The sequence below is a fragment of the Microtus oregoni genome, unplaced genomic scaffold (assembly GCF_018167655.1).
Source record: "Microtus oregoni isolate MIOR12 unplaced genomic scaffold, Mior012 000024F_ref0000369, whole genome shotgun sequence".
Taxonomy (NCBI): Eukaryota; Metazoa; Chordata; class Mammalia; order Rodentia; family Cricetidae; genus Microtus; species Microtus oregoni.
The window spans coordinates 17,536,835-17,564,123 of record NW_024543083.1 but is presented as its reverse complement, the minus strand read 5'-3'; the positions used below and the strand labels follow the sequence as shown (position 1 = coordinate 17,564,123).

Sequence of the window (27,289 nt, the reverse complement as noted above, 5' to 3'; positions counted from 1 at the left end):
TGGCCCCTCAGGTCCAGTCCACTGTTGGTAGCCCTGCTGCTGCAGATGTGTCTCCTTTGTATTTTACATTCTCTCCCACTTTAACCATCCCTCTTCGCAGAAGCGAGTGTGTCCTTCATCCACAGGAAAGAGCTGAGCAAGACCTGGGCTTGGGGTACGCCTGTGCTCGCTACATGACCTCACCCTGTTGGGCACACTGTGTAGACCAAACCTTCAGATTTGGTGTTGGTAAAGCTTCACACTCACCCCCTGAGGGCCTTTGAGAGTCTGGTGGTGTCACGACCTTGACCTTGCTTCCTGCTGCTGGGTCTGCTGGGTCCTAGTGCAGACTTCCTGGGATTGCCAACATGTGGAGTGCTCGGTGAATGGCTGGTAGGACAGGCAGGCTGCGCAGACCCAAATGACCCCCGTAGGGATAGTAGCTGCATCAACCCCCCCTTAGGGATAGTAGCTGCATCAACCCGGTGATTGTGACTCTCTGAGCATATGACCTGGCACCTTCTGCTCTTACAGAGGTCCATGGCACTTCTGTGGATCCTGTCCAGCCTTACAAGTCTTGGCTCTGTGTTTAAAAGCAGCATTGACTGGACAGTCTGGATGGCCTCCCACCCCAGCCTTCTGTTGTGATGCTATGGCCTCTCTTTCTTTCTTTCTTTCTTTCTTTCTTTCTTTTTTTAAGAAAGCTTTTGTGTTATTTTTAACATTAACTCTGAAAGCCTTTCACTATTGAAGAACTATCCTTTAGATTAACAGTGAACTCAGAAAATGTACCTAGTATTGACTAAGGAGTTATTGAATATTTACAAGGAGCTGCAGTTGTTTTTCTATTATTATATTAAAAGCCCTGGAGGTAAAAATGGGCAAAGGAGATACCCAAAATCAGAAGGAAAAAGCATCCATCATGATACTAGAGACAGTGGAGGCGAGTGAGGAAGTCAGTGCCCAATAAGTGGGGGCTGTGCTGGAGCACCAAAGAGGAAGGTCACCTGCATCTTCAGGGACACGTGACTGACAGCCAGCAAGCTGGGGGCAGCACATCACTCACTTGTGACCTCAGTTCCTCAGGCTGCTTCCTTGCTGACCCTCTGTGGACAAGGCTCTCCCCTGGGAGGACGCTGAGGCCACAGTCGGCAAAGGCAGACCTGATTTGCCTGCCCCTAGGCTGTGTTTGTGTGGCTTTCCCATTTTACAACATTTAAAATCTCCTCTGAGCTGTGTTTGTAGAGCAGGTGGCTCTGTGCCACAGTTTCTGGTCTCCCAGGGTGGAGTAGCACTGCCTGCCATTCCGTTTTTTTCAGGCGTGAAGACACAAACAGTAGAAAGTTGCCCCTTGCAGAGGTGCCGACCTCAGAAGTGTTGCCCTGGGTCTCGCCACTCTCTTCTGTGAAGGCTAGCTCCTCACTAAACCATTCCTCATTCCTTTTTCTGACCCAGCTACTCCCCAGCAGAACTAATACCTGGCGGTGTGCGTCTCCATTCCCTCTGTGGACCTGTTTGTTCTGGCGCCTGTGTGTGGATCTGTTGCTGTTTGTACTGGTTTGTTTGCCCAGCACCGCCGGCAGGGTGGCCACATACCCCTTACAGCCCTGTGTCCCTGACGGTGCTCCCTTCTGGCGTTGCAGGTGACACATGGTGTCACACTGCTGTGTCATGGCATGTCCGTAATTATGAGTATGCTGTTCCTCTGGTGTTTTTGTGTCTATGAATACCTGTGAGAGCGCCTTAAACTCTGAGTTGTTCACGTGTTTTCTTGATTGTTGAGAAGTTTGTTTTTACACTAAAACTTTTACTGTTTGTGCCTTGATTCACACCTGAAAGATAGGAATGGCGGTGGCCCTCTATCCCGAGAGATGCTGTGAAGATTAAGCACCAGAAACTGTGTGTTACAGAGCTTCCTGCTCTATGACTGCAACTCATATAAACTCAGATGCAGACTTTAATTGGTGTAAAATGGGGAAGCCCCACAAATGCAGCCTAAAATTGGACTCTGGAATAATCTCAGTGCCGTGAATAGTTCTGCGGTTTTTTACTTGATTTTAACATTTGGTTGTGCTGTATGTGTATGCACGTGTGTGTGTGTGTGTGTGTGTGTGTGTGTGTGTGTGTACTCACATGCATAAGATAGTTATATAGCTAAATTATCCGCTGTGGTCTCTGGCATGGGTTTTTCAGAGAAGGTTCATTCTGTGTCTCACACTGACCTGGAACTCACGATGATCCTCCTGCCTCAGCTTTCCTAGTGCTGGAACTACAGGTTTATGCCACCATTCCTTGCTTGGGATGGTCTTTTAAGAGACCATCTGCCCTTTCTTGGTTGCAAGTCTCCGGGCCATTGCTCACAGGGAATGTGACTCTGGCAACTTCCCAGGAACATGTCCACGGCCTCCTTTGAATGTATAGCATGGGTGAGCACTTGACCTGAGATCCCCTCGTGTTCTGCCGGCAGTGTCAACCCTCAGTACAAGGTCTCTGCTGCGTGCAGGAGTCTCTGCATTGTCAGACCACTGTCCAGGCCTCGTGCTGTGTCACAGGGTCCCTGGGTAGTAGACCTGGGGTCGTGGTCTCTGACAGTCCTCCACTAGTGATGACAAGGCTCCATGCACTGAGGGTGTAATAGGGGAAATGTGAGCAAGTGTTACATAAAGTTCACATTTATCTTAGAGTAAGGACATAGGACCAGGCAGTTCATCGAGCCGTCAACAGAGCATGAGCAGGGCCTCCATCAGTGCTGCTTGCCTGTGCCGTCCAGCACCTGTACTCAGGACTCTCACCTCCAGGCTGCGCTTGCTGCCGCTGCAGCCACTCCCTTACTCCGTTATTCCTTACTACTCTGCACTGGTGTCTAGAGAGGGATGTGGGCCTGGGGCTGTTCCCAGCCTGATGTCAGAACACTGGGGAAGAGGAGAGGCTTCCAGAGGGTGGAAAGACTCCCCCAGATTCGTGGTGATTTTGCACTGGCTCTCTGAGGATCCTATAAGTCATATGGATGAAATGACAGGTGAAGACGTTTATCTGATGGTGCCCATTCCTCTCTTGTGAGTCCTGATAATGAGAATTGGCCTTCAAAGGAAACTTGAAAATTAAAAATTTATTAATGGCACATTTTCACAGCAGTACATTAACCAGTTTGGCGGCCTAATTCATTGCATGTTAATTGCATGTTTCAAAAAAACTACGTTTTATTTTATTTAAAATATATATTGTAGGCTGGAGAGATGACTCAGTGGTTAGCCACTTGCCACTGTTGCAGAGGAACTGGGATCAAGTCCAGCACCCACATAACAGGTGGGGAACAACCATCTCTGATTCTCATTTCAGGGGATCCAAAGCTGTCTTCTGAGACTTCCTTGGGCACTAGGCATGCATGTGGTACACACACATATAAAATAAATCATGAGGTCCACCACTTTGTTGCTGTAGACACTGAACATCTCCCTCACGGTTTCCATCCCAGACCCCCAGAATAGCAGGAGGGGCTTAGGGAGCCCTACTCTCTTGAATACCATCAATAAAGTTCATTGCACCCCTCAAAAAAATTTAAAAAAAATAAATCAATCTAAACAAGAATAAAATAAATAATTAAGGATTTGTTATATTTAATGACTTTGTGTGTTTGTGGGAGTGAGTGCACACCTGTGTGCGAGCAAGTGCATGTGTATCTGTGGGCGCACACTTGTGTGGGAGTGAGCGCGTGTATGTGTGTGGCCGCACATTCCACAGCATGTATGTGGATGTCAGAGTCTGTGGGTTTGGGGAAGTAAACTTGGGTTGTCAGGCTTGGTAGTAGGTGTTTTTGCCCCCTAAGCCATCTACGAGCACCAGCAACCACATTTTAAAACTTAGTTTTGTGCGGATTTATTCCCCAACGTGGGAGTACCAGCTGCTGTTTATTTGGGCAAAGGATGCAAAATTATGACTGACTGAAAGCATTTGAAATGAGCCCCTGTCCATCACAGAAGTGGGGGCAGGGAGTATTACAGGACAAAGCAGCTCTGTTCCCTGTGTCCTACACATTGGTGACAGACTCAGGAGGCTGTCACTTTGAGAGTAAACAAGGTATAGAACACCCAGTGTGCTTTGCTGGTGTGTGTTTTTAGGTGCCAAGCAACCCTTGTCTTCAGCTTTTCCCTGTGCCTGTCTTAGTTGGCTCTGTGGATATTTGTGAATACTAGAAGGTGTATTCAGATCAAAAATGGGTCTTGTTCTTATTTATTTAGATTTGATGTTTTACCAACTCAAGCTGCGTTTTCAAAACCTGCATAGGAGAATTGATCTGATTCAGGAAGTCTCAGGTTCCCTTTTGGAGCTGGACCACCACTCTCTGCCTGTTGGCTTGAGAGCATCCCACCACCGCCCGGACTAACCTTCTGAGGTCATCCTGATAAGGAGTGCTTTATTTTGGCTCAGAAGTCTTGGTCCATAGTTGTTTGGTCCCATTACTTTGGGCCCTTTCTTACAGACACGCCATTATGTTGAACACAGAGCCAGCCAGCTGCCAGATGTCCAATAGTCTTAGGTCCATTACTGAAAACTAAATTATATAAATGAATAATTAAGCAAGTTATGTTAGAAGCGAATGTAAGAAAGACTAGGAACTTATACTTCCTAACCCTGTCGCTGGACTCTGTTGCCACTTCTGCTTTGGTAGATGTTCTTCTCTGAGCCCTGTGGTTTGTGACACACTCGTCTGTGTCCACATTATCCTGTGCCTCCCAGAGCCTGGCGCGACGCTCTTTCGGCATTTCCTGGACAGTGTTTTCAGTGAGCCCACAGAACATGTCACATTCTGACTGGCACTGAACACATGTAGCCCATGTTGCTTGGCTTCCATTAGTTCTAGCATTTCCTTTTCACCTGAAGATACTTGAAATGAAGTGAGCATACTGCACACACTTCCTCCATCTGCCAGGCTGCCTCCTCTCACAGGCAACCAGAGAGCTGCCCCAGTGATGTCAGCGTCTGCGGGATGATGTGTGTAGGTGGCATGAAGCTGCGGTGGCATCTTACAGAAGGGCTGTGAGCACAGTGGACCTGGTGCCTTGGGGCCTTCTGGAGCCAGCCCTCTTCCCAGGGCACAGAGACTGCTTTCCACAGAGTGTCTGATTTTCACAAGCACACAGTGACTCAGATGCAGCAGTCAGAGAGGAAATTGACCCTGGAACTTTTAATTTTCTAGATGACCTTTTGGGCTAGAATGTAAAAATCCATTTGATAGAAAACACTGGGTGAACCTGAGGTTTCCCAGCTCAGTGAGTGAACACTACCAAGTGCTTCCCCTCTTTGTGAAAATGACAAGCTGTTTAGGGACTGGAGAGCTAGCACTATATCATGGTTTGTTTCCTCCCTAAGAGAACAAAAGATTTGCTCTGAAAGAGTGAGTTCAGGCGCTGCTCACACGTGAAGTTCCACAGCAGAGCTGAGAGGTGGCTCAGTGCTAGGTGACGGGCAGAACAGACAGCAGATGCCCAGAAAGGTGGGAAATCCACACTCCTGCCTCTCTCCTGGAGAGGTGAAGCCTGGACTGAGGCTGGCAGCCTTGGGGAGGTGCTGCGGCTGAGTGACTAGGGAGCTGTGACGTGACATGGACAGGGCTTCTTAACTCTCTCCTGGGGCTGAGCGCTCAGAGCTTTCACACAGTTTCAAAGGACGTGCTCGGTTTGATCGTGTGTGGTGGTCTGTGTGGACAACAGGAAACAGGAGTAGAGTTTCCACTCCTACTCCAGGTTACACCCTCCACTCAGCATGCACATGGGTTCACCTTCTGAAGTAAGTGGGTCACGTGATGGCGCTTTACCTTGATGGATTCTCCTACTCTGGGCTCTAAAATAGAGTGGTTCAGCAGTATATTTGTTCGGTTTTGGCTGGTTTCAATCAACATAATGTCATCAGGATTCATGCATGTTAACAGCAGATATGGGAGCTTCATTCTTTTATATGGCTGGATTGTTCCACTGTAGGACGTGCCACATTGTATCCACTCACCAGTCTGTAAAGATTGTACAGGATACATACATGTTATACAGATATGGGAGCTTCATTCCTTCACATGCTGGATTGCTGCACTGTAGGACATGCCACATTGTATCAGTCTATAAACATTGTACAGGATACATACATGTTATACAGATATGGGAGCTTCATTCCTTCACATGCTGGATTGCTGCACTGTAGGACATGCCACATTGTATCCACTCATCAGTAAACATTTTAAAGGCTTCTGCTTTCTGCATTTGTTCTGAATGAACAATTTAGCAGCGAGCATTTGTGTTTACTCCTTTGGGGACACCTGCTTTGATAAATGTTTTCCAAACTGATCATTTCCACACCTGACAAAGGGCAAGCCACCATCATTTCCTCATTATCCTTCAAACACTTTACATCTCTGTTTCCTTTCATGGTCACGTGCACAGCTGTGAGACACACCCTAGTGCGGAGGACGGTCTACTTTCTACACTCTACTCAGACCTGCAGAAACTCAATTCTGTTAATAGGAGGAGCCATGCCCCAAAGCACCCCCTTACACCATCTCTAAGGCCCCCAAGCCTCACAGCCCCTCCCCAGCTATCTTCTTGCTCAGGTGCAGTCATTTAAACTTGAATCCGTCTTGCTCTGAGGTAGAGGTTTTCAGCTGGGAGTGATTCTGCCTATCCCTCCCACCCCAGGACACTTTACAGTGTCTGGAGATTTCAGAGTTGACATCCATGGAAGACAGTCATACTCTGTTGGTGCTGTCTGTGAGTCTGTGCTCAGGAGCTGTGGTAAGCCTCTGCCCTCCCCCAGTAGACACCTACACATGTTCCTCACATGATTCGCCTTGCACAGGCCCGGCCAGGAGGATGAGACCTTCCTCTTCACCCTGTGTGGAAATTCGTTGAAAAGCTCTGTGAGTGTGCTTTCCTTTACCAAGGGGAAATTGGAGACAGACACTCTTATTCTGTTAAAGATGTTTCCAAGATCGTCTAGAAGGTTTGCATTAATTTCTCTAAGCTTTTACTTTTCTGTTGTTGTTTTGCTTTGTTTAATTAGACAGATTGTTTTTTTTCCAACCAGACAAAAGGAAGTTGGTTCATAAATGGGGTCTAATTGCACAATCCCTTGTTGGTTTAACAAACTCCCCTTGGAGAACGTCATGGCTTGCCTGTTTCATAATGGCTCATGAAAGCTGGTTTCGCCTTAAGAAAAGAAAGAAAAAAACAACAGAAAGCACAGCCCTGTCCAGTCAGTGCCCTGTGCTGTTCCTGCACTGTGGACTGGTGGGCCCTGCAGCCAGCCCTCTGCTCTGCAGCATACCTTACAGTCAGATGCAGGAATGTAGACCTGGTGGGCCGAGGGTCCGTGTGCCCCCTGAGCAGGGTTGTACAGGACACAGACACCACAGAAACACCACAGCCTCATTCACATAATCTATCCAGACACCAGACAAGGGACTGCTCTTGGTTTTCTCTTCCAAGGTAAAGCTCGTGGGAGGATTGTTCAGGGAGGGGTCTTTAGAGGAGGATTCTGATCTCTCCACAGAGCAGGTATAGGACCTGCTGCAGGGGCGTGGCCTGCGAGGTGCCCTGTTCCATACAGAGGTGCACCAGTAAGGGGAAACTTGAGCTGGGCTCAGCAGGAGGAAGATAGCAACAGAACATAAGTGCACCTCAGGGTTCCCCCTCTGAGCACACCTGTTGCAAGGGTCCATCTGAACTCAGACTCGGTTGCCAGTTCGTGGCAGCTCACGCAGGTGCTCAGTAACAGCGGTGCAGAGGCTGCACCGTTGTCTCCGGCTCGGAGGCTCCAGTCCCGTGCACTTATTTGTTCAGATATGGCTATGAGTCAGTGCTGCCAATAAATATTTATGGCTTTACCTGAGTTTGATAAAAATCCAGCTGATATTTGAACTATGGTGGCCTGTGAAAAATAAGGAGCAATTTCCCATATAAACTTCAGTTTGTTCCTCTCGAGGGTACTGGGTGTGGGACTTGAAACAGCTCTACCCACTGGATGTGACCACAGCTGGATTCTGTGGCCTGTTCTGGGTCTGATTTTATAGAACCATGTGACACAGCAGGCCTACAGCAGCTGAAGTCACTCTTGACAGCTTGGTCTTCAGCCTCCAGCTGCCCCTGCAAATATCTCAGGGTTGTAGGGTGACCCTCCACCCTGTTCTTTTTCCCTGGAAACATACCTGCCATGCCTTGGTGGCTAAGACCTGGAAGACACTGGAGAGTCTGGCAGGTCGGATCCCTGTTGCCCATAGTTTCATCTGTTCGAGGCCATGAACACGCTGCTCTTCTAGTCTCTTCCTAGAGTTGGGTGTCAGCATCTCGATCTGGTCATGTGACGTGTCTGTGACCTTTGAGTTCTGATGAAGGACAAGGTCAGAATCCAGACCCCACAGTTACCAGGTCACTTCAGCTCACTACAGGGCTCCTTCATTGACCAGCTCAGCAGTGGAGCAGACAGCCAACCAGACAACCACCGAATCTATATCCCCAGGGAGGAGAAGTTGATTATGTGCCTTTAGAGCCATCAAGGTTTTGGAAGTGTTTTCAGAAACATTGGTAATTCCAAGTCATCAAATGTGAAACTGTCATTTTGATGAGGCACCAGAAGCTAAAGTGCTGTCCTTAACATTGTCTGCCTGGCTTCCTGTAAATTAGCATCATTACCTGTAAAGGAACTTCTGCACCTCTGTGAGAAAAAGGAACCAAATAGAAGGTGAGGGCCAAGGAGATGGCTCCCCCAGGAAAATGCCTGCTGTACAAGAAAGAGGACCCCAATCCAAACCCCTCAGAACCAGGCCAGAAGTGTGCATCTGTGATCCTGGTGCCGTGGAGGCGGAGGCAAGGGGATCCCTGAGGCATGCTGGAGCAGAGCCAAACAGGCAGGCTTTCTGGGCTCAGAGAGATTCTCATATTCTCTCTCTCTCTCTCTCTCTCTCTCTCTCTCTCTCTCTCTCTCTCTGTGTGTGTGTGTGTGTGTGTGTGTGTGTGTGTGTGTGTGATGTGAGTGGTATAAGGAAGCCCACATTAGGGGTAAGGGAACACTCCTTCATTGTTGGTGTGAGTGCAAACTGGTACAGCCACTTTGGATATCAATATGGCAATTACTCAGGAAATTAGGAAACAACCTACCTCAAGACCCAACAATACCACTTTTGGGTATATACCCAAAGGATGCTCATTCATACTACAAGGACATGTGATCACCTATGTTCATAGCAGCATTATTTGTCATAGCCAGAACTTGATAACAACCTAGATGCCATTCAACTGAAGAATGGATAAGAAAAATGTGGTATGTTTACACATTGGAGTACTACACAGCATAAAAAAATAATGGCATCTTAGCCGGGCGGTGGTGGCGCACGCCTTTAATCCCAGCACTCGGGAGGCAGAGGCAGGGGGATCTCTGTGAGTTCGAGGCCAGCCTGGTCTACAAGAGCTAGTTCCAGGACAGGAACCAAAAGCTACGGAGAAACCCTGTCTCGAAAAATCAAAAAAAATAAATAAATAAAAAATAATGGCATCTTGAAATTTGCGGACAAATGGATAGATCTAGAAAACATCATATTAAATGAGGTAACCCAGACCCAGAAAGACAAATATAATATGGACTCACTCATAAGTGGCTTTTAGACATAAAGCAAAGAAAAAAGAGCCTATAGTTCACAATCCCAGAGAACCTAGACAACAAAGAGGACCCCAAGAGAGATCTAATCTACATGGGAAGTAGAAAAAGACAAGATCTCCTGAGTAAATTGGGAGCATAGGGATCATGGGAGAGGGTAGAAGGGGGGGTTGTGTGGAGAAAAGTGTATAGCACAATAAAAACAACTAAAAAATTTAAGAATAGTTGAAAAAAAAAAAGGAAGCTCACATCAATAAGAGCTAAGCCCACATTAATAATCAGACAAGCCAGTAAGTAAAAGAAACTTGCACAGGACAGCAATGAAACTTGCTGCCTGGGTCAGAGGGTAGAGGTAACAAGAGTCACGTGAACGTGGGGTTCAGTCCTTCTGGCCCGTCTTGGAGAGCATCTTCCCCTGCAGCTCTCCATGCCTAAGTTACAAACCTGGATTCTGTTACCTGGCGAAGCCTAGAAGCCTCTCTACACAGCACAGTTTGTAAATGGGGAATGGAAAAAAGAAAAAAAAAAACGGGAAAAGGTCTCAGAGTTGTGTAAATAAATCGTCCATTGATTCTATGGGCTATTGGACAGAGGTTGAAAGGAATGACCTGTGTGTTGATCGATACAGATAAGCCATTATCTCATTTCTGTTGGTACAAATGTGATACTGATAGCATCTACCACATGCACAGATAGCGTCAGGGGAGGCACTTATCCACATACACGGGTGGATAAGAGTGTAGCCTCATCCCAGCCCCACTGTAGCTAGACACAGATGCAATAGCATGCTGTGCATACTCAGACTACAGGGTTGGCTAGACTTTGTGGACCAGGGAGAATGGAAACAGGAACCATGGGACTGCAGCATCATCTGCTCTGCTGTAATTTGTTTTAATTTGATTATTCATTTATTATGTGTGTGCACATGTGGAGGTCAGAGGCAACTTGCAGGAGATCCTGGAGTTTGAACTTGGGTCATCAGGTTTGGGGTCAGGCACTTTACCTACTAAGCCCATCGCTGGCCCATCCTGGTAGTTCTTAATGAGCCTCGGAGGAATGGGAAGCAAGTGTGACTGGGGTGCATTGTATGGAATTTCAAATAATCAATAAAAATATATATTGGGGAAAAGAAAAAGAAAAAGGCAGTCCTGGCACAGCCTGTAATTCGAGTTTGCCAGCCTAGGTTGCATAATGAGACCCTTCTCCAGCATCCCCTGCCAATACCCAAAACACAACAAACGCCAGATGCTCTTAGCGCTTGTGGTCTGCAAGTGAAGGTTTGGGAGTTTGTCCCTTGTCGACTTTTTTCCCTTTGCTAAGGAAGTGTAATGATTACCTCAGACCCTGGGTTCATGGGAAGGCCCAGGCCTTTCCCCTTTGTCTTCTGACTCTGTGCCATCCTGGCAGATGTGGCAGTGTGCTTCTGTTTGTCCCTGTCTTGAAGCCTTCCTCTTCCTGTCCAGGCCTTTTCACTGTATGCTCCATCTCCTCTCCTAGAGGTCCTCTCTCTATCTGTCTTGGTATTTCTAAGTGCTGAAGTACAGGACCTCCCAAGGCCCAGGATCAGGCAGCATGCAGCCAGTGGATGTTCTGACAGGCCTGTGGCCCAGCCAGGTTTGGAAGCTTGGGGCAGATGTTCTCCACCAACACTGAAGTTGGGAAGTGCTCGCCTGAGTTGACTGGGTGCTGTGCTTCTAGTGGCCATCCACTGGGTCTTCCCCAAGGCCACTGTGGTGGTCCTCTGTGGTGGTCCTCTGTGGCCAGGGCTGACTCCAAGCCTGCTGGAATCAGACATCGTGTGGATGTCACACCAGAAACAACCAGAGTGGCCATTCTTGTCTTAATTCATGTGTCCTTACTGGCAGAATCCCCACACTGAAACAGTGACCTCCAACCCCAACTGTGTTCAAAGGAATAGCTAGATAGAGCCCTCACAAGCCAAAGGCTCATATTTCCTGCGCTCCAGTGGCAGAGTTTGTGGATGAGTCTTCCTGAAGGTCAGTGTGGCTCAGACCCTGAGACCCGCAGCCTCCCTCTTCCTGATCCTCTCCCTGAAATTGGTGAGACCCGAGACTTGTTTGAGGGGCTCTTACTGCTTTCTTCCTGCTCTGGTGTCTTCTATGGAGCAGTAAGCATCCCTGCCATGGCGGCCTCTCCTGAAGGCATGACTGGTCTGTGTGCTGCATAGAGCTCAGGGAGAGGCACGAAGTGCAGACTCCCCACCCCTGGGAGCTTCGTGGGGAAGCTACCTTCTGTGCGGCCAAATTTGAACCTGTTCTATCAATCCTTCCCTTCCCCACTCCTAGTTGTAGAGCTACTGAACTCGGGCTCATATATACTAGGCAATGTCCCACCCTAAGCTGCGTTCCCAGCTTGCTTTTTTCTTCTGTTTTGAGACAGAGTCTGATTAAGTTTCCCAGGTTAGCTTTGAACTCACATAGTTCAACTTTTCATCCTCCTGCTTCAGCTCCTGAGCAGTGCAGGTGGCGGGTGTATACTACCAGGCCCAGCTAGACTGTTAATTTCGAAAGGTATTGACAATAAAAACATACTAGATTTGGTTTCTAGCCATAAATAAAGGACATTGAGCCTATAATTCGTGTTCCTAGAGAAGCTAAATAAGGTGAATCCAAAGACAAACACATAGGCATCCTCAGGAATATTAACCTTCATCAGGCGATGAAAGGAGACAGAGACAGAGACCCACACGGGAGCACCGGACAGAAATCTCAAGGTCCAAATCAGGAGCAGAAGGAGACGGAGCACGAGCAAGGAACTCAGGACCACGAGGGGTGCACCCACACACTAAGACAATGGGGATGTTCTATTGGGATCTCACCAAGGCCAGCTGGCCTAGGTCTGAAAAAGCATGGGATAAATCCAGACTAGCTGAACATAGCGGACAATGAGGAATACTGAGAACTCAAGAACAATTGCGGTGGGTTTTTGATCCTACTGCACGTACTGGCTTTGTGGGAGCCTAGGCAGTTTGAATGCTCACCTTAGGAGACCTGGATAGAGGTGGGCAGTCCTTGGGCTTCCCACAGGTCAGGGAACCCTGATTGCTCTTCGAGCAGATGAGGGGGGGGGGACTTGATCGGGGGAGGGGGAGGGAAATGGGAAGCGGTTGTGGGGACGAGGCAGAAATTCTTAATAAATAAATAAATTAAAATAAAAAAAAAAAAAAAAAAAAAACATACTAGAAAAATCTTTAACTTGATTACTAAATACAGAAGCCACCCTCACCTGTAAGGATGACCTGAAAGACAGATGTCAAACAAAACTGAAAGTCATTTCAGATGGGATCAGCAGTTTAGTTTTGGGTACCGTTCTGTTACTGTCAAAATACTGGATGCTTCCCAAATCCCTGGGCCTCTCTAGCCCTACATACTCCATAGTCAAAGGCAGGCTTTAATTCAGAGACCTGAGCCTGGTGGATCAGCAAGCGCAGCTCTGTCTAGGTCTGTAGCAAGGCTGAAGGAGGTGGCAAGCAGAGAGGAGCTCCTGCCACCCCCACACCTCTGTTCCCAGGCTGTGAACTGTCAGTGTGAAAAGCTCCATTATTAGAAATGTCAGGGGAAGGATGAGTTTGATTTGTGGCTGTATTTGCTGCGTTAGTTAAAACCTGTCCCAGCCATGTTTTAATAATGTAAACCAGAGCCGGGTGATGGTGGTGCACGCCTTTAATCCCAGCACTCGGGAGGCAGAGGCAGGCGGATCTCTGTGGAGACCAGCCTGGTCTACAGAGCTAGTTCCAGGACAGGCTCCAAAGCCACAGAGAAACCCTGTCTCGAAAAATAAAAAAAATAATAATAATAATAATAATGTAAACCAGAGCTGGGCGGTGGTGGCACATGCCTTTAATCCCAGCGCTCGGGAGGTTAGAAGAAGGTGGATCTCTGTGAGTTCGAGGCCAGCCTGGTCTACAAGAGCTAGTTCCAGGACAGGCTCCAAGCTAGAGAAACCCTGTCTCGGAAAAAAAAAAACAAAAAATAGTGTAAACCAGTTGTATTCACACAGGAGTGCCTTGCACCCCCATAGACTGGAGCTTTAAATTACCCATGCGTGCCAGTTTCCATGGAGATACTTCACAGGGCTTGCTGCCTTCCAAACCTGTTCTGCTGAGTGGGGAGGCGTCCTCTTCCCTTGTGTCAGGAGGCCTATGAGGACTGAGGCACCAAGGAAGACTCAGCCATTTTCTCAATTCACTTGCCTCTCCCGATTCATTCTGGGGTTCTGGAAGGAGTGATGAGGACAGGAACTCCAGTCAGCACAGCACCTGCTCTTCACGCCACCTAGCAGGCCTGCTCACTGTCTTATGGTGGGTTTCTATTGGGAGCCAAGTGCCGATGATCCACCCCTGCTCAGGGCCAGCACAGCCCTGTTCTGGTGTGGGGAGCCCTGATGCTCAGGATGCCTTGGGCATCTTGGCAGTTGACATTTTAATGGCAGGACTGGGCTTTGGCATTGATATTTCATAGTGTTGGGGACAGCTTACATGCTGAGAATCATCCGTACTTAGAGTTGTCCTGAGCCCGTAGCCCAAGTCACACGTAAAGTACAAGTCAAATTGAGCTGGTTTTCACGTGCACTGTTCCAGGGACACAACTGTAGCATACCCAAAAGGCGCAGAAACAACCCTCCTAGGCTGTGACATTGAGCCATTGTCACCACCTCATCTGGTTTTCCATTAAGCAAGTCTTGGCCCAGACACCACCTCGCAGAGATACTAGGCAGAACCAAGGGGCAGAGAAGCATTGTGTGGGCGCATTTGCCTCCCATGGCCTCCTGCTTCGGGGACGAAGCCATTGAATAGAAGAGGTCCGTGCATGGTGTGCATGTTGTGCTTCTGCAGTTTCTGCTCCTCCCACTAGCCTGGAACCCGCCTGGCAAAGAGCTAGCCATAGAGTCACATAAGCTGGACCAACTCTACCCTGGTGGAGGGGTAGCTTGGGAAGGTGTGGGCACACGGCTGGTCTTGACAGCCCCTGCACCGTGGCCTGTGATTGTCCTAGCCCAGAACTGCAGGCTCCTGGGATGTTGCCCGTGCTGCACCCCTTTGTCGCCACCCTCCATGCACCTCATTTGGCCTCTTCCCTGTTTGATTGGCACTACTCTGAGTGTGCTTGTATCATAGAGCCTAGATTGAGAAATAGTCCAAAGAATCGAGAGGAAAACTGGCATTTCTTAAGTGAACTTCAAACACAAGTGGAGATGTTTAACCGTATTTTCATGGTGAAGATTTGTTTCATTATATTTTCATGGTGAATCATAGCTTTTGAGAGTGAAGACCTCTTATGCTGACTGAAACATGCATGCTCTTCAGAGCATGTGACCAGTTCAGTGGGTGCTGCCAGGTTCCAGCTAGAGGAGAGCACGGGGACCTGAGTGTAACCTTTCCCCTGTTGGTACTGAGCTTCGCAGCTCAGGAGCAGCAAGTACCATGTTCCTGAGTATGTATGAAATGCCTCTGCCTCACCTGAGGACCCTTCTATGACAGCAGTGTGTCCCCAGGATAGCATCTCAGGCATGGACATGAACTTCTGAAGTGTGAAGTTCTTAGGAAGGCACTGGTAGGCATAACCGCCTCTTCTATCGTGACGAGTGCCCTCTGCCTCCCTCGCTGGAGACACACTATTGCCATGAGGCCCTCTTGGCAGCTTGTGTGGGACCCTCTTGTACCCGCCCCTCCTCCCTCGGGACAGGATGCAAAGAGATGCATGGCAAGTATCCTGAGAATGCAGGGGATGCTGGGCTGTGATTCTGGGATGAGACAGATGGAGCAACAATGCATGCATGGTGAGTATCCCCTGAGAATGCAGAGGCCCAAGTCAGGGCAAGGGGGCTACCTTTTAGACACCTCCATGGGTGAATGGTTCAAAGGAGGGTTCCCTATGGAGGGTCATACATAACTGCCTGTCCTTTGGAGAGGGTCCAGGGAGTCCCCACTGTTAGCCTACCACAGTCATGGTATCTTTGTGGGACTTTTGGAGCTGTAGACACCCTCCCCGTTGAGTGGACCACCTCCAGCCTAATCTGCTATTTGGTGTCCTCACGCCACAGTGACTCATAGTGAATGTAGATGAACTTTAACATGCCCCAGATGCTACTACATCATGCTGCCCGTGCAAGTAACTGTCAGGGGTACTTTGTATTCTTATTTTCTTGGCAAAAATCTAAGTACAGTATTGTTCTTCCATGCAGACCACTGTCCACGTGCCATCCTGGGGTCTAGTGGGTGATGATGCCAAGTGCAGCCTGAGTACCACCTCACCCTGGTGAGGTCTGGCTTTCCTGGCAGTCAGACAGCACATCTATGTCAAGCTTGGGCAAAGATTTTAGGTGTGTGTCTGCTTAGCAGAGCTGTGACTTCTGCACTCAGAGAGCCCTGTTGTACCACCATTGATCTCCCACGTGCGAGACTTATGTGAGCATGGAGGGTCTAGACCTAATTTAGTAACATTCTGCTTAGAGGAACAAATGTGGGTACATCGGGACTGGGTGTCAGGGCACTGGGAACTGGGTCTGGGAAGGGGCGTCCTTCACACGAGCACATGGCCTGAGATGGCCCTGGGCTGTGCTGGGTCATCACCATAAGTGTGGAGGTTGAAGTTGGCCAGGGTCTTATCTGACCCTCCAGGTCTGCCTTCTGTGCTCGGATCCGCTTTGCCGTTTCTTTCCTCCCAGGATTTATCCAAGGATGGTTTGTTTGGCAAGTTTCCTCCCTGTCCTATCTTTTTATTCCATGCTAAGCAGGAACTTTCCCCAGAGCTGCCGCAGCACCAGTGATGGGAGCTGCTTGAACCTGGCAAGAGCGCCTATCTGCTTAGCCTGGCTTGCCGCCTGCAGTGTGGCCATCATGCCCGCATGGTGGGAACCCTCGAAGCTGAGGCTCAGCTCCAGTTCCAAAACAGTGTTGTCTCCAAGGTAGAATCTTAGCTTTGGAGTCTCAGGGTTTTGTTTGTGATTTTTGAGATTTCTCCAGCTGAACTGCTTTCTGAAGTAATTGTGTGTGGTGTTGTTACCCAATTTGTCAGTATTTTCACTAAACAGTGTCCCATAATTACTGACTCAGCCTGCACTTGTCTTCATTAGAAATATATTCAGTATTTTGTAAATATGCCCACAGTGCAGTTGGAAGGTATATAATTTCAGATTCTTAAAACTCACATGTGTACCCACAATGTTTTGTTTTTGAATTTGGGTACATTTGCTGAGCTTTCTGGCACATTCATCTTTGGAAGGAGGGAACCAGTTGTAGAAGATAAATATAGACTTGGCTCTCATGCCTGGCCACTCGTGACAGGTTTGGCGTGACTTTGGGAGATAAAGGGCTGGGTACCGGTGTGGACTCTCTGTCCTGCCCCGACCAGCCCCGACCAGCTTCGCTGCTCTCGGAGCTGCGTTGCCTGCCAGCCCACCGACAAGAGGCCCTTTCTGTAGGGGCTGCAGTTGACTTCAGACGTCTGTTGGCTTCATCCCCGCTTTCCTGTCAGGAAGTGATGGGAATTGCGTTGTAAGTTTAATAACTAAGGACACGAAGATCTGTGTCTAGCATGTTCATGGTTCGTGGGCAAGTCTGTAGGTGGGGACATTGATAACTTTTCCATCTTCCTTATACCTCCTCTTGGGTGCTTGGCCTTCCTCCCCTCATTAAGTACCATCACCACCCATGCCTGGCAGGCAGTGTATTGGCCCACGTTTCTGCCGCAGGCAAGGGTGCCACCAGCACTGATCTTCTGTACTCCAGCTCATCTCTGTTCTGAGCCTGGCACCATGCCAGGGCTAGAGGGCCAGGCAGGATTTGCCAGGACCTGAGCTCTCAGGCACAGGTAAGTGGCAGCAGAACCAGCGTCCCTGTCATCTACAGCCAGTCAGGCATCACGGCCTCCAAAAGATGCCTTCCCCTTTGGCCAGTGTCAGCTCAGTCTCCCCTGATGCCGGAGGGCAGACTCTGACCTCAGAGCTGACACCTGGGTTCACAGTCCTCCAGCACCCATTACCCTGCGCCACCCAGCACGAAGCTGAGCAAAAGAAGTTTTGTATCTGTGGGTTTGGGGAGAGTGGGTCCTGTGGACAGGCTGTTGGTAGCATACGCACCACAGGCACATGGCCCAGAGACATTATTCATCTGCGTGGTGGAAACAGCTCCCAGTTTCCCGACACTAGGCCTGAAGTTACTGTTCATTCTCCAGTCAGCAATGCTGGTAATCCTGGCATGGCTCTGTAGAAGCACTGATTAAGCCTTCAATGCTTTCTTATGAGTCACTGGAGGCCAATAGGGAAGCTGCGATGCTGCCCAGGGCGGTCCGCCCACCCCCTCACCAGACTCCCATCAAGGCTAGAGAGAAGCTGCAGCTAGTTTGTACATGTAGCAGGCAGGATCTCAGTCTGCCCACAGTGGGTGAGTCTGGAGGGGGTTGGCTGCCTTAGCCCCAGTGGCCTTTCCTCAGGCTGGACTGTCATCCCAGTCCCGGCATGCTGGTCATTCTGTGTAGCTCCCGCTGTCACTGCTCTTCCCCACCCACCTGTTCACCCTGCACCACCAGAAATCCCAGGAGCTCGGTGCCTCTTGCTGCTGCTGTGCATAGTGAGGGCGAGCCCAGGGCAAGCCAAAGTCATTTGTGGTTACAATTTCTCTTTCTATTTTAGTTCTGGATCCGGGAAGTTATGTTTTAGGCAGTGAGTGTTTAATGGTTTTCACATCGACTATTTCCAAATCAGGTGGATGGTCGATGTCCTTTTGCAGTCTAAGTGATCTTGTGTTTAGGAATCGTGTTCACGGCAGAGGAATACCCCATGAGCCTTGCAGGTAGCTAGAGAGGCAAGTTGAGTCTGATGAGCATGGCAGGATGGCTTCCGGATTTCTACCCTGGCCTTGAACAGGCTTGTTGGGGTTCCCCCTTCATTGAGCACCTTGGACCTTGGCCACAAGTCTAGACATGAAGAAGCTGGGAGGAGATGGCTGCCTGAAAGCTGCTGAAGGCTGCATTTCCCCTTCCTGTCCCTGAGGCAGCCCTAGGGCTGCAGAGCAAAGGACTCCCTCTCCCAGTATAGACGGGACTGGCCTGGACTATGGGAGGCAGAGGATGTACTGGGGAGGGGGACCCCATCACAGAAAGTGGCCATGGGGGAGCAGGAGCTGGCAGGGCACCTCTTTGACCTGAGTGCATGCTGGACAGGGGATTTTCCATTTACAATCATAAACAGACACCACAGCAGAGATGTGTCACTGGATATCATCCTCAGGAGGAACTGCCTTCGTTAATCGATCAGGAATTGAACTCAGTGACATGTTTGTCCTGTCCCCACAGTGTAATTTGGTTAGTGGGTTTCGCTTGTTTCAGCTGAAATTCGAAGCTTCCATTAGGTGGCTAACGCTGGCCAGGATTGACTTCCTGTGTATTATTTAAAGCTTGTCCCTGTCCCTTGTGCTGACTTCTCTAGCTGAACTGGAGCTGATGACTGGTGGGCTGCTGGGAGATGTGGACTTTGTGACTGGGTCATTCTCTGGTTGAATTTTGAGTTCCCATGCAGATTGTCCCTCCTAGGGCAGCAAGATTGTCATCCATGTGCTTGCAGAGGCACCTGTGAGGATTCCTTCTGGGCCACCCACCCTCCACCTGGCTTCACTCCCCCATTCTGCTTCAGGCATCTCCTTTGGGGACCCACTGAACTCAGTGAAATGCTTCATTAAAAACTAGACTTGGGGCGGGGGCTGGGAGCTCTGGTACCACCGTTGTAGAGGACCCAAGTTCGGTTCCCAGCACCCACTCTGGGCCTTCACAGCCACTTATAAACCCAGCTCCAGAAGATCTTACCGTCTCCTCTGAGGGCACCCACACTGACATGTGCAAACTCCCACAGAAACACATGATGAAGAAGTAATTTTGACTGCTGTTTGGGAGGTCCTGAGTTCAATTCCCAGTAACCACATGATGACACACACCCATCTATAATGAGATCTTGTGCCCAGAACACTATATATATAATAAATAAATTTAAAAAAATAAAAATAAAATAAAAACACAGCTAACCAGTAACTCTCCTTAAATCTTAAGAATGTTGCCTTTTCTTCTTAAACCTGAGAGAAGACAGCATTTAGGAAGTCAGCTTCCTTCCTTTCCCTGCAGTAATAGAAGGGGAAGGTGTATCCTCAGCCTGAGGGGAAGAGCAGAAGCCATTAGAGTTTGGCCACGCCTATTTTGAATCATCACCTGACTTAGAACCTGGTGATCCTGTGATAAGCCTGTCTAGAAAGCACAGTGCAGTGATTTTGTGTATTTGTCAAGTTGTGCCGCTGTAACCACAGTCTCACGTACCATACTCTCATCCCCACAGCAAACTCCCCATTTACACCCTCCTCTCCCCACGCCCACCCTACCCGGGCAGCCATTCCTGCTGCTTCTTGTAAGTGGAACCACATGGTCCCCACCTGCTGGTGCCTCTTCCGAGTGCCTGTGGCCCTCCATGGCCGGCCTCGCCTGCCTGAGTTCCGAGTCCAGCACATGACATGAACATCCTAGTTCTCTCTTTCTTGAAGCTCCTAGTCACAGAAACACTTTGTGTAGTTGCTGTCCTGCAGCCTGCATGGATGGGGTCCTGGTCTGTCATTGTGTGTTAGCTGCTTATCTCCCTCAAGGTATGGTCCACTTAGACAATGATGGCCACAGGTCCAGTCCGCCTGTGTGACACTTGTAGGTGCAACCATACCCTGCAAGAAGTGAGCTCTGTTCTCCTCTCTGCCTTGTGTGGATCATAAGTGAGGGCCGATCTGTCATGCCCGATGACCTTTACCCTAAGGTCTGGTCACTCACCCTCCTTGCCAAGTAGCTCTTCTGTCCTGGGTCAGGTCCAGTGATCACCAGAACTCTGGTTGTTTCCCCTGGGGCAGGGAGTTGCGGGGTGAGTGTGGGTAGTTGGCAGATTCAGAGTAAGCTGAAACCACTTTCCATTTAAAATTGGATACATTGGCCTTGAAATATGGGGGCGTGCAATGGGAAAACTGGGCTAGTAGCAGTCGTGCTTGCCATGTATCTCCCTGTTCATCATTCCGGAGGGTCCAGAATCTTCACTATCTCTGGATAGGGTAGAACCAGCCAAGAATTGCAAAGGGTCCGAGACTTCCAGGAGATGCTTTATCCAGTGAACAGGGCGTGGGTAGTTCCAGTGCTGTCTTCAATGGAACCTCCATAAGTGAGTTTCACTTGACTGAGGACCTGATTCCTTCTTTACTTCTCCTGCTGCTGATGACTGGTTCTCTCATCAGCCTGAAAACTAGAAGGCAGATTCTTCATACTGAAGCCCACGTGTCTCCTGGCTCAGAAGTGGTGAACCGTCTTCCCTGAGAGATGCTTTGAGATGCTATTTATCTCAAAAGATGGAGATGACATAATCCACAGACTGTGTTCACAAGTACACACAGACACGCTTGTCCTTGGCTGAGGGAAGATGTGAATCTGATGTGTGCACAGCAGAGTTCTATGTGGTGCTAAGGCCATCACTGTCCCTGGAGAACTGTCCATTGTGGTCCACATGTCTGCCTACAGATCCCTGACTGGAGGGGGTGGAGGGCAGCCCCCAGCCTGAACCTTCCCTCCCAGAGGAAACTTCCAGGATAACTCTGGAAAAGGGTGGCAGAAGGCTTGTGCCCCAGAGCATCGCATCCTGCAGATGAGGGGTCATGGGACCCTCTCGAGCCCTGCTTGAGTGATACCCCTCAGGTGCTGAGACTACTCAAGTTCTGAGTGCCCTCGGGCTTGAGGCCAGGAGAAGAGAGTGGTCAGTGGTGCTCATGTTCTCCCACAGCAGGCCGAAGATGGGTGGGAAGCTGGCTTTCTAAATCCCTTTTCTATAGGGATCCAGCTTTGGGATGTTCTCCCCATGCAGTTTAGAGCTCTGCGTGCTTCTTTCTTCAAGCAGGGGAGTCTGCTCAGCCTGACGGAAACCCGCTGTCTCCAGTCTCCCCCGACCTGCTAGAAGAACTTCCCAGGGTCTGTGTGGGGACTCAGAGTCACCAGAGATGAGCTGCCCTGCGAAGGGCAGTCAGCAGACAGCTCAACACCTGCCCAGACCGTAGGACCCTCTAGGAAAACCTGCAGAGTACAGCAGTCACCCTCCAGCAGCTCTGCCTTGGTCTTTAGTGTGACTGTGACAGAGATGTGTACCAGTCCATAGTCAGCTGGGGGAGGGGGGCACACCAGGGGTGGAGAACACTGCAGCTCAAGCGGGAAGAGGATACCAGGGTGTGTAGCCAGTCCATAGTCAGCTGGAGAGAGATAACCCAGGGCTTTGAGAGGGATGCAGTGTGGGCTGGGTCTAGCTAAAATCACAGAGTTCCATCATACAGGGACACAGAGACACGATGAAGTGCCCTAATCGCGACTGGTAGGGGAACGACAAATGATATCTCTACAATTTCTTTCCAGTTTTTTGATTAGTGGCAGGATGATGAGTCTTCTTGCTAGAGTGGCTTTGTCTTTAGTGTATTCTGGAACATTTCTTGTCCTGCTCTTGTGAGCTCTACCAATTGGACACTCATGCTTCCAACATGAGTGACGTTATTGAGGTTAGACCGTTTACCATCTGGGCACAGTGTGTTTGGGAGTAAAGCATCCAGGGACTCTGTGCCCCTTAGGTGTGTTAGGTCACCGTAGTCTCCTGTTTGCTTGTCCATTACCCACAGTGAAGTAATGGACAAATAGTGCAACTGACTATTTGAAAAAAATCTGTATTTTAATTTTATTTTCTTAAAAATCCATCTGACACCAATATGGCAAAAATATTAAATTTGAGTTATTTCTGTGCTTCAGAGTTCTGTGTTTGAGTTGTTTTATAATATTTGTCTCCTATAGTCTGAGTGGAAGTGAGGGCTAAGGACAGTAGGCAAGTCTCCGGGCAGGACATCAGCCCATTGCCTCTTTGCTGCACTTGGCAAAGGCCGTTGGGGTTGACTCAGTGACACACACCTGCTTGGTTCTCACGTTTAAGAAGATGCACCCCTCAGGCTAGCTGCAGGCTGTTCTGCTCACGAAGCCTGCATCTTCCCAGGCTATAACTCTGGTGCTCCTTTGCTGAGCCCCTGAAGTGCCTACTGGCCTTTCTGGGTGCAGGCACTGCCCCCACAGCCTGCTTCTTTCTCTCCAAGATCTTTGGAGTAGGAGGTCTTAGAACTACCTAGTCCTGATTCTGCAGTGATAGGCTGGAGGGTCTTCTGCTGACTTGTCACCTCTGCTCCCGTGATGCTCAGGACAGAGCCTGGATCCTTGCCTTATCATGAAGTGCTGTCTAACTGTTCTCAGGGTTATTGATCTGTTCTTTTTAGTACTTTATTAATTAGTCATGTGAACAAGGTCCTGTGGCTGGTCTAGACTCTGTTGCTGCTACTAAGTGCCTGTTTGTTCTGGTTGGGCCGAACCCTAACAGCCTTCTTCCACTCTGAAGGTCTTCTTGCTAATCTGAAACCCTTGCTGTGGTCCGCGCCTCCTGTGGTCCGCCTGAGTTGGCGTCCGTCAGAGACAAGTGCTTGCAGATTTTATTTTAAAAACCAAGGCAGTCAAATGATTCATAGGAGCTCTGCTCTGGCTCCTGGCTTTGGTCAGGAAGAGCAGGAATTAATATTTAACTGTCTGTGTTAGCACATTGAGAACAGATCCTGACCTTCAGTGTCTCGTCCAAACCCTCACTGCCCTGTGGTTAACCCTTCCCAGGTTAGTTCCCAGCTCAGCTCAGAGGCATCCCCAGCCACTAAGCCTAGTGCATCTGTCACAGCTGCACTGATGGGCATGAGGATGAGACCTTTCCAGGATCCAAGATGTGAGAAGAGCATCAAGGAGGGGCCTGAAGGAGCCAGGGTACCCCAGGAGCTGCTCTGTGTGGTCACAGCGATTTTCTCCAGGGCTCCTGTTTTATAGACTTGGAGGTGTTTTCACCCCAAACATCTCTCCTCCTGAAGGGTAGAGAGGAAAGTGTTGTTCCCCTCTAAGTGGATGCCCCTGAGGCTGTGGTGTGACTTCAGCCTTCAGAGTCTCAGTGGGGACTCATGGCTATTCCTGAAGCTTAGTGTGATGGTTTCTGGGGATGTTACCAGGCACTGAAAAGTGTTGTGCCTTCTTCTCTTACCCCTGTGTTACAACACTCTCCTCAGTGTAGAGACCTGGCCCCTAGGAGTGAGGAGCCCCAGGACAGCTGTCTTCTCCATGAGCAGGGAGGGGTGGAGCCCTCCCGGCCTTCCTGGCAGAGGTCTTACGTGTGGCTCTTGATGAGTCTTTGGTCCCCATCCCCTATACTCGTCAGCGTTTCCACAAAACGAGAGGCTAGAGAGGAGGCACATGAAGTCATCTCTAACTGGGCGGGGCTGCTGGGCTTTTACTCTAAGGTAGTACCTTCTGGGCAGCCATTAGAGGGTTTGGTTTAGTTGGAAGCTCCCTTTGAGGAGCCAGATCCTGAGATCCTGATGAGGGAATGCTCACTCGGCTCATTGTGGGCTGAGACCAGTCACTGCTCTGGGAGTGGCCATGTTGTATCTGACCCCAGGACTGGGAAGTTGGCTCCTGTAGCAGAGGCTCCCAGGGATGTAGCCACAGTTGGAACTGTTTATTCTGCACAAATAAAGCTGGGCCCTTTTGAGAAAAAAGCGCAGGTGGGAGCATGCACAGAGACAAAATGAAACACAATAGCAGAATGTACGCATTTATGCATCTTGCAGCCGTAGTATGGGACAAATGGGAAGGGCTTCATGGCCTCAGCAAGCAGGTAGTTGATCAGAGGGACTGGTGTTTAAAAAGACTGGAGAGAGAGCCAGGAAGGATGTGGCTGGAACAGAACACAGGAGCCAGGCTGCTAGGCAGTACCTTCACTGGCTGTGAACTGAGAGTTTCCCCAGCAGCAGAGGCCGCCCAGGAAGGTGATGCAGTGTTCTGTGCCTGGCAGCTGACCACTTATTTGTAAAGCACAATCCCCCAGCCTCATGCAGCTCCTGTCGATGCCCAGTATGAGAGTGCTTTGGGCCTCTCCCTGAGCAGAGAGCCACTCACTGTGCCAGTGTCTGCCTGGGGATTTGGATAGAACTAAAATCCCTCACCTGTAGGGCTAAGCCAGCCATGTCCAGGCTATGGTAGGGAACCCGGGAGCCGCATTGGCCTCCGGGACATCAGGATGGTCTCTGTTTTCAGTGTGGCAGCATGGTGGGGAGGGTCTGCACTCCAGGCTCCCTGCCCATGCTGACGTGCTCTTTGCTCCACAGTGTGCAGGAGAAGAGAACTGGGTGGACAGTCGGACCATCTACGTGGGACACAAGGAGCCCCCTCCAGGGGCAGAGGCCTACATTCCACAGAGATACCCCGACAACAGAATCGTCTCCTCCAAGGTAGCCTCACTTTCTGCTCTGAGTTTCTGCCCGAGGGAGGGTGCACAAGGGACAGCATCTCTGAGCAGCACTGGTTGGTGCTCCTGTGCAGCTGCCCTAGGCTGTCACTGCTCTCCCGCAGTCACAGTGCTCCTGACTACTGTCCCCGTGCCAGGCAGCACTGCTCCACTCCTACAGGACTGTCAGGGTGCTTTGCTGGGCCTCACCCTCTCCACTCCTCTTTAGTCTCCCCCAGTAGAGCTTCAGACTCGAAGTGTAAGGCATGAGTCCCATCTCAGTGCTGCCCCTTCCCCATACACCACCTGGCTGTGGACTGCCAGCTCAGTGCCACAGAATGGGAGGAAGAGTGCAGCTGGGTCTCCTCACTCAGTGATTTCAGACAAGAGGATGAGAAGCAGACATCCCCCAAAACATGCATTTGTGTAACATGTCTGTACACTGTGTGTGCATTGCACGTGTTGCATGTGCGTACCGTGTTTGGGTGTGTGAGTGTGTGTGGCCAAGGTGCAGATATGTAAGTGACACCCAAATGTTCTGAGATGCAGGTAGAGTCCCAAGAAGGGAGCCGGTGTAATGGGCACCTGGTTGTTGTGGCATGCACTGCTCTCTGAAGGAGCCGCTGTCACCACAGCTGCTCCCGTGAATGTGCTGTGAGGTCAGCTGAGCTCTCTGAACTCAGAGCCCTGCATCTGTTGAGAAGGTTTTATGACCCTAAAGGTTACCTTCTCTAGGATTTTTTTAAATATGGTTATTTATTTTGTAACAGCACCATTAAAGAATTTGCAATAGCTTTTGTCCAGAAGCACAACACAGGCAAGTAAAATACACTCCTTAGTAAGACCCACCACACGAGTGTCCCCTGAGTGACACGGGCTTGATAACAAGGAGACAGCTGACAGAAGCACACCTCCCTTCCCATCTGGGAAGGGGAGTCCTCCACTAACAGACCCAGTACCCCCCCTACCATGGTGTGTGCATGCAGTGCGTGTGTCCACGTGTGTGTGTGCGCCATCTGCGTGTAGACATGTCTGCCCAGGCATGCTTGTGAAGAGCTGAGCATCCTGACAGAGCTCTCTGAGAGCAGAGTTTGGAGAGCGAGGGAGCCCCATCCTCACTCCTTTGCTTTCGGCCATCTGTGGCCTGTTGCCCACGTTGACTCTGAGAGGCTTTATCTTCTGTTCTTGTCCCTGGAGAACAAGAACCACCACAGCCTTCTTGTTTTCTGGAAAGGAAATCCACAGAGAGGTTGTGTGGGAATTGCAGTTCCCAGGGGTGTTCAGGAGCAATTTCTCCTAGAGAGGCTCCTTCATACCAGGAATCTTTTGAGCAGGAACCAACAGAATTAAGTCAACACTCTTGGCAGAGAGTGGCCAGAGGGAGGACAGGCCAGGAATTGGCAGAACCACTTGAGCCCGTAGAGCCTCCTAGCAGGCTCTCGGCATGAGGAGTGAGCACCTGTGGCGCACACCAGTGCCTCATCTCAGTGACAAGTAGCCAGCGATGTCTCCAGAAAGTACACACAGCCTGGCCCTTGGACAGGAGGCAGGGCTCTGGGCCTCCCCTGACACTGGGCTTATGCAACCCTAAGTGCAAGTCTATGAGGCATTGCCGGGAATTTATAATTGTTGCTTAAATAGCAGCTCAGGTGCATGGGAAGTGCTAAGTTGTTCAACAGCATACAAAGGCTCTGTAGATTATGTCTACAGTAGTGTGTCCCTGCGTACAAGGCTGTTTGTTTCCACCTTAGAAATGTCAGAGTGCCTCAGAGCCTAGCGGCTTGGTTAACAGAGAGCAGTGACTGTGTTTGTTGCAGGAAGGTCTCAATGTGCCTACCGTTGCCTTAAGCCCCAGCCTGTGTACAGGCAGGGGTGTTGTTACTAGTGTAGCGGTTAACCAGAGTTTCCATTTCTGCTGTGGGGACTCACTCTCATGGAAAAAGAGAGATGGAAATGACTGCCTTCCTGGCTCCTCCTGGCCTCTGGCCACACATGAGGTCCCCTGCCCTGTGTCTGGGGAGACTGGTCTCAAGGACAGTGCTGCTCATTGCCTTGTGCAGAATGGTCCTGGGCATGAAATTCGCAGGGATCCTTGCTTTGCCTTCAGGAGGTTGCCAAAGTAAATACTGGCTCCACCAGCACTGCCTGCTGCCCCAGCCCATACCCCGTATGCTAAGGATTATTGTGAAACTGATTACCTCTGCCACTTTGGACATACTGTTTTATTGATGAATGTTTATACAAATGACTTCCATATTTACCATGTCGCTTAAACACTGAGCAACCTTCTGAGGCTACAACTTATTATGAA

General features: G+C 49.7%; 1 protein-coding gene across 6 annotated transcripts in view; it reads left to right on the top strand.

Annotated features, from left to right (window-relative positions):
* Positions 1–27,289, top strand: part of Atp11a (ATPase phospholipid transporting 11A) — a 106,015-nt gene that overhangs the window by 26,934 nt on the left and 51,792 nt on the right. For all 6 annotated transcript variants that reach the window (XM_041673608.1, XM_041673607.1, XM_041673611.1 and 3 more), the window contains exon 2: positions 24,860–24,982. In XM_041673608.1, the coding sequence (XP_041529542.1) occupies positions 24,860–24,982 (123 nt within the window). The remainder of the gene's footprint in view (positions 1–24,859; positions 24,983–27,289) is intronic.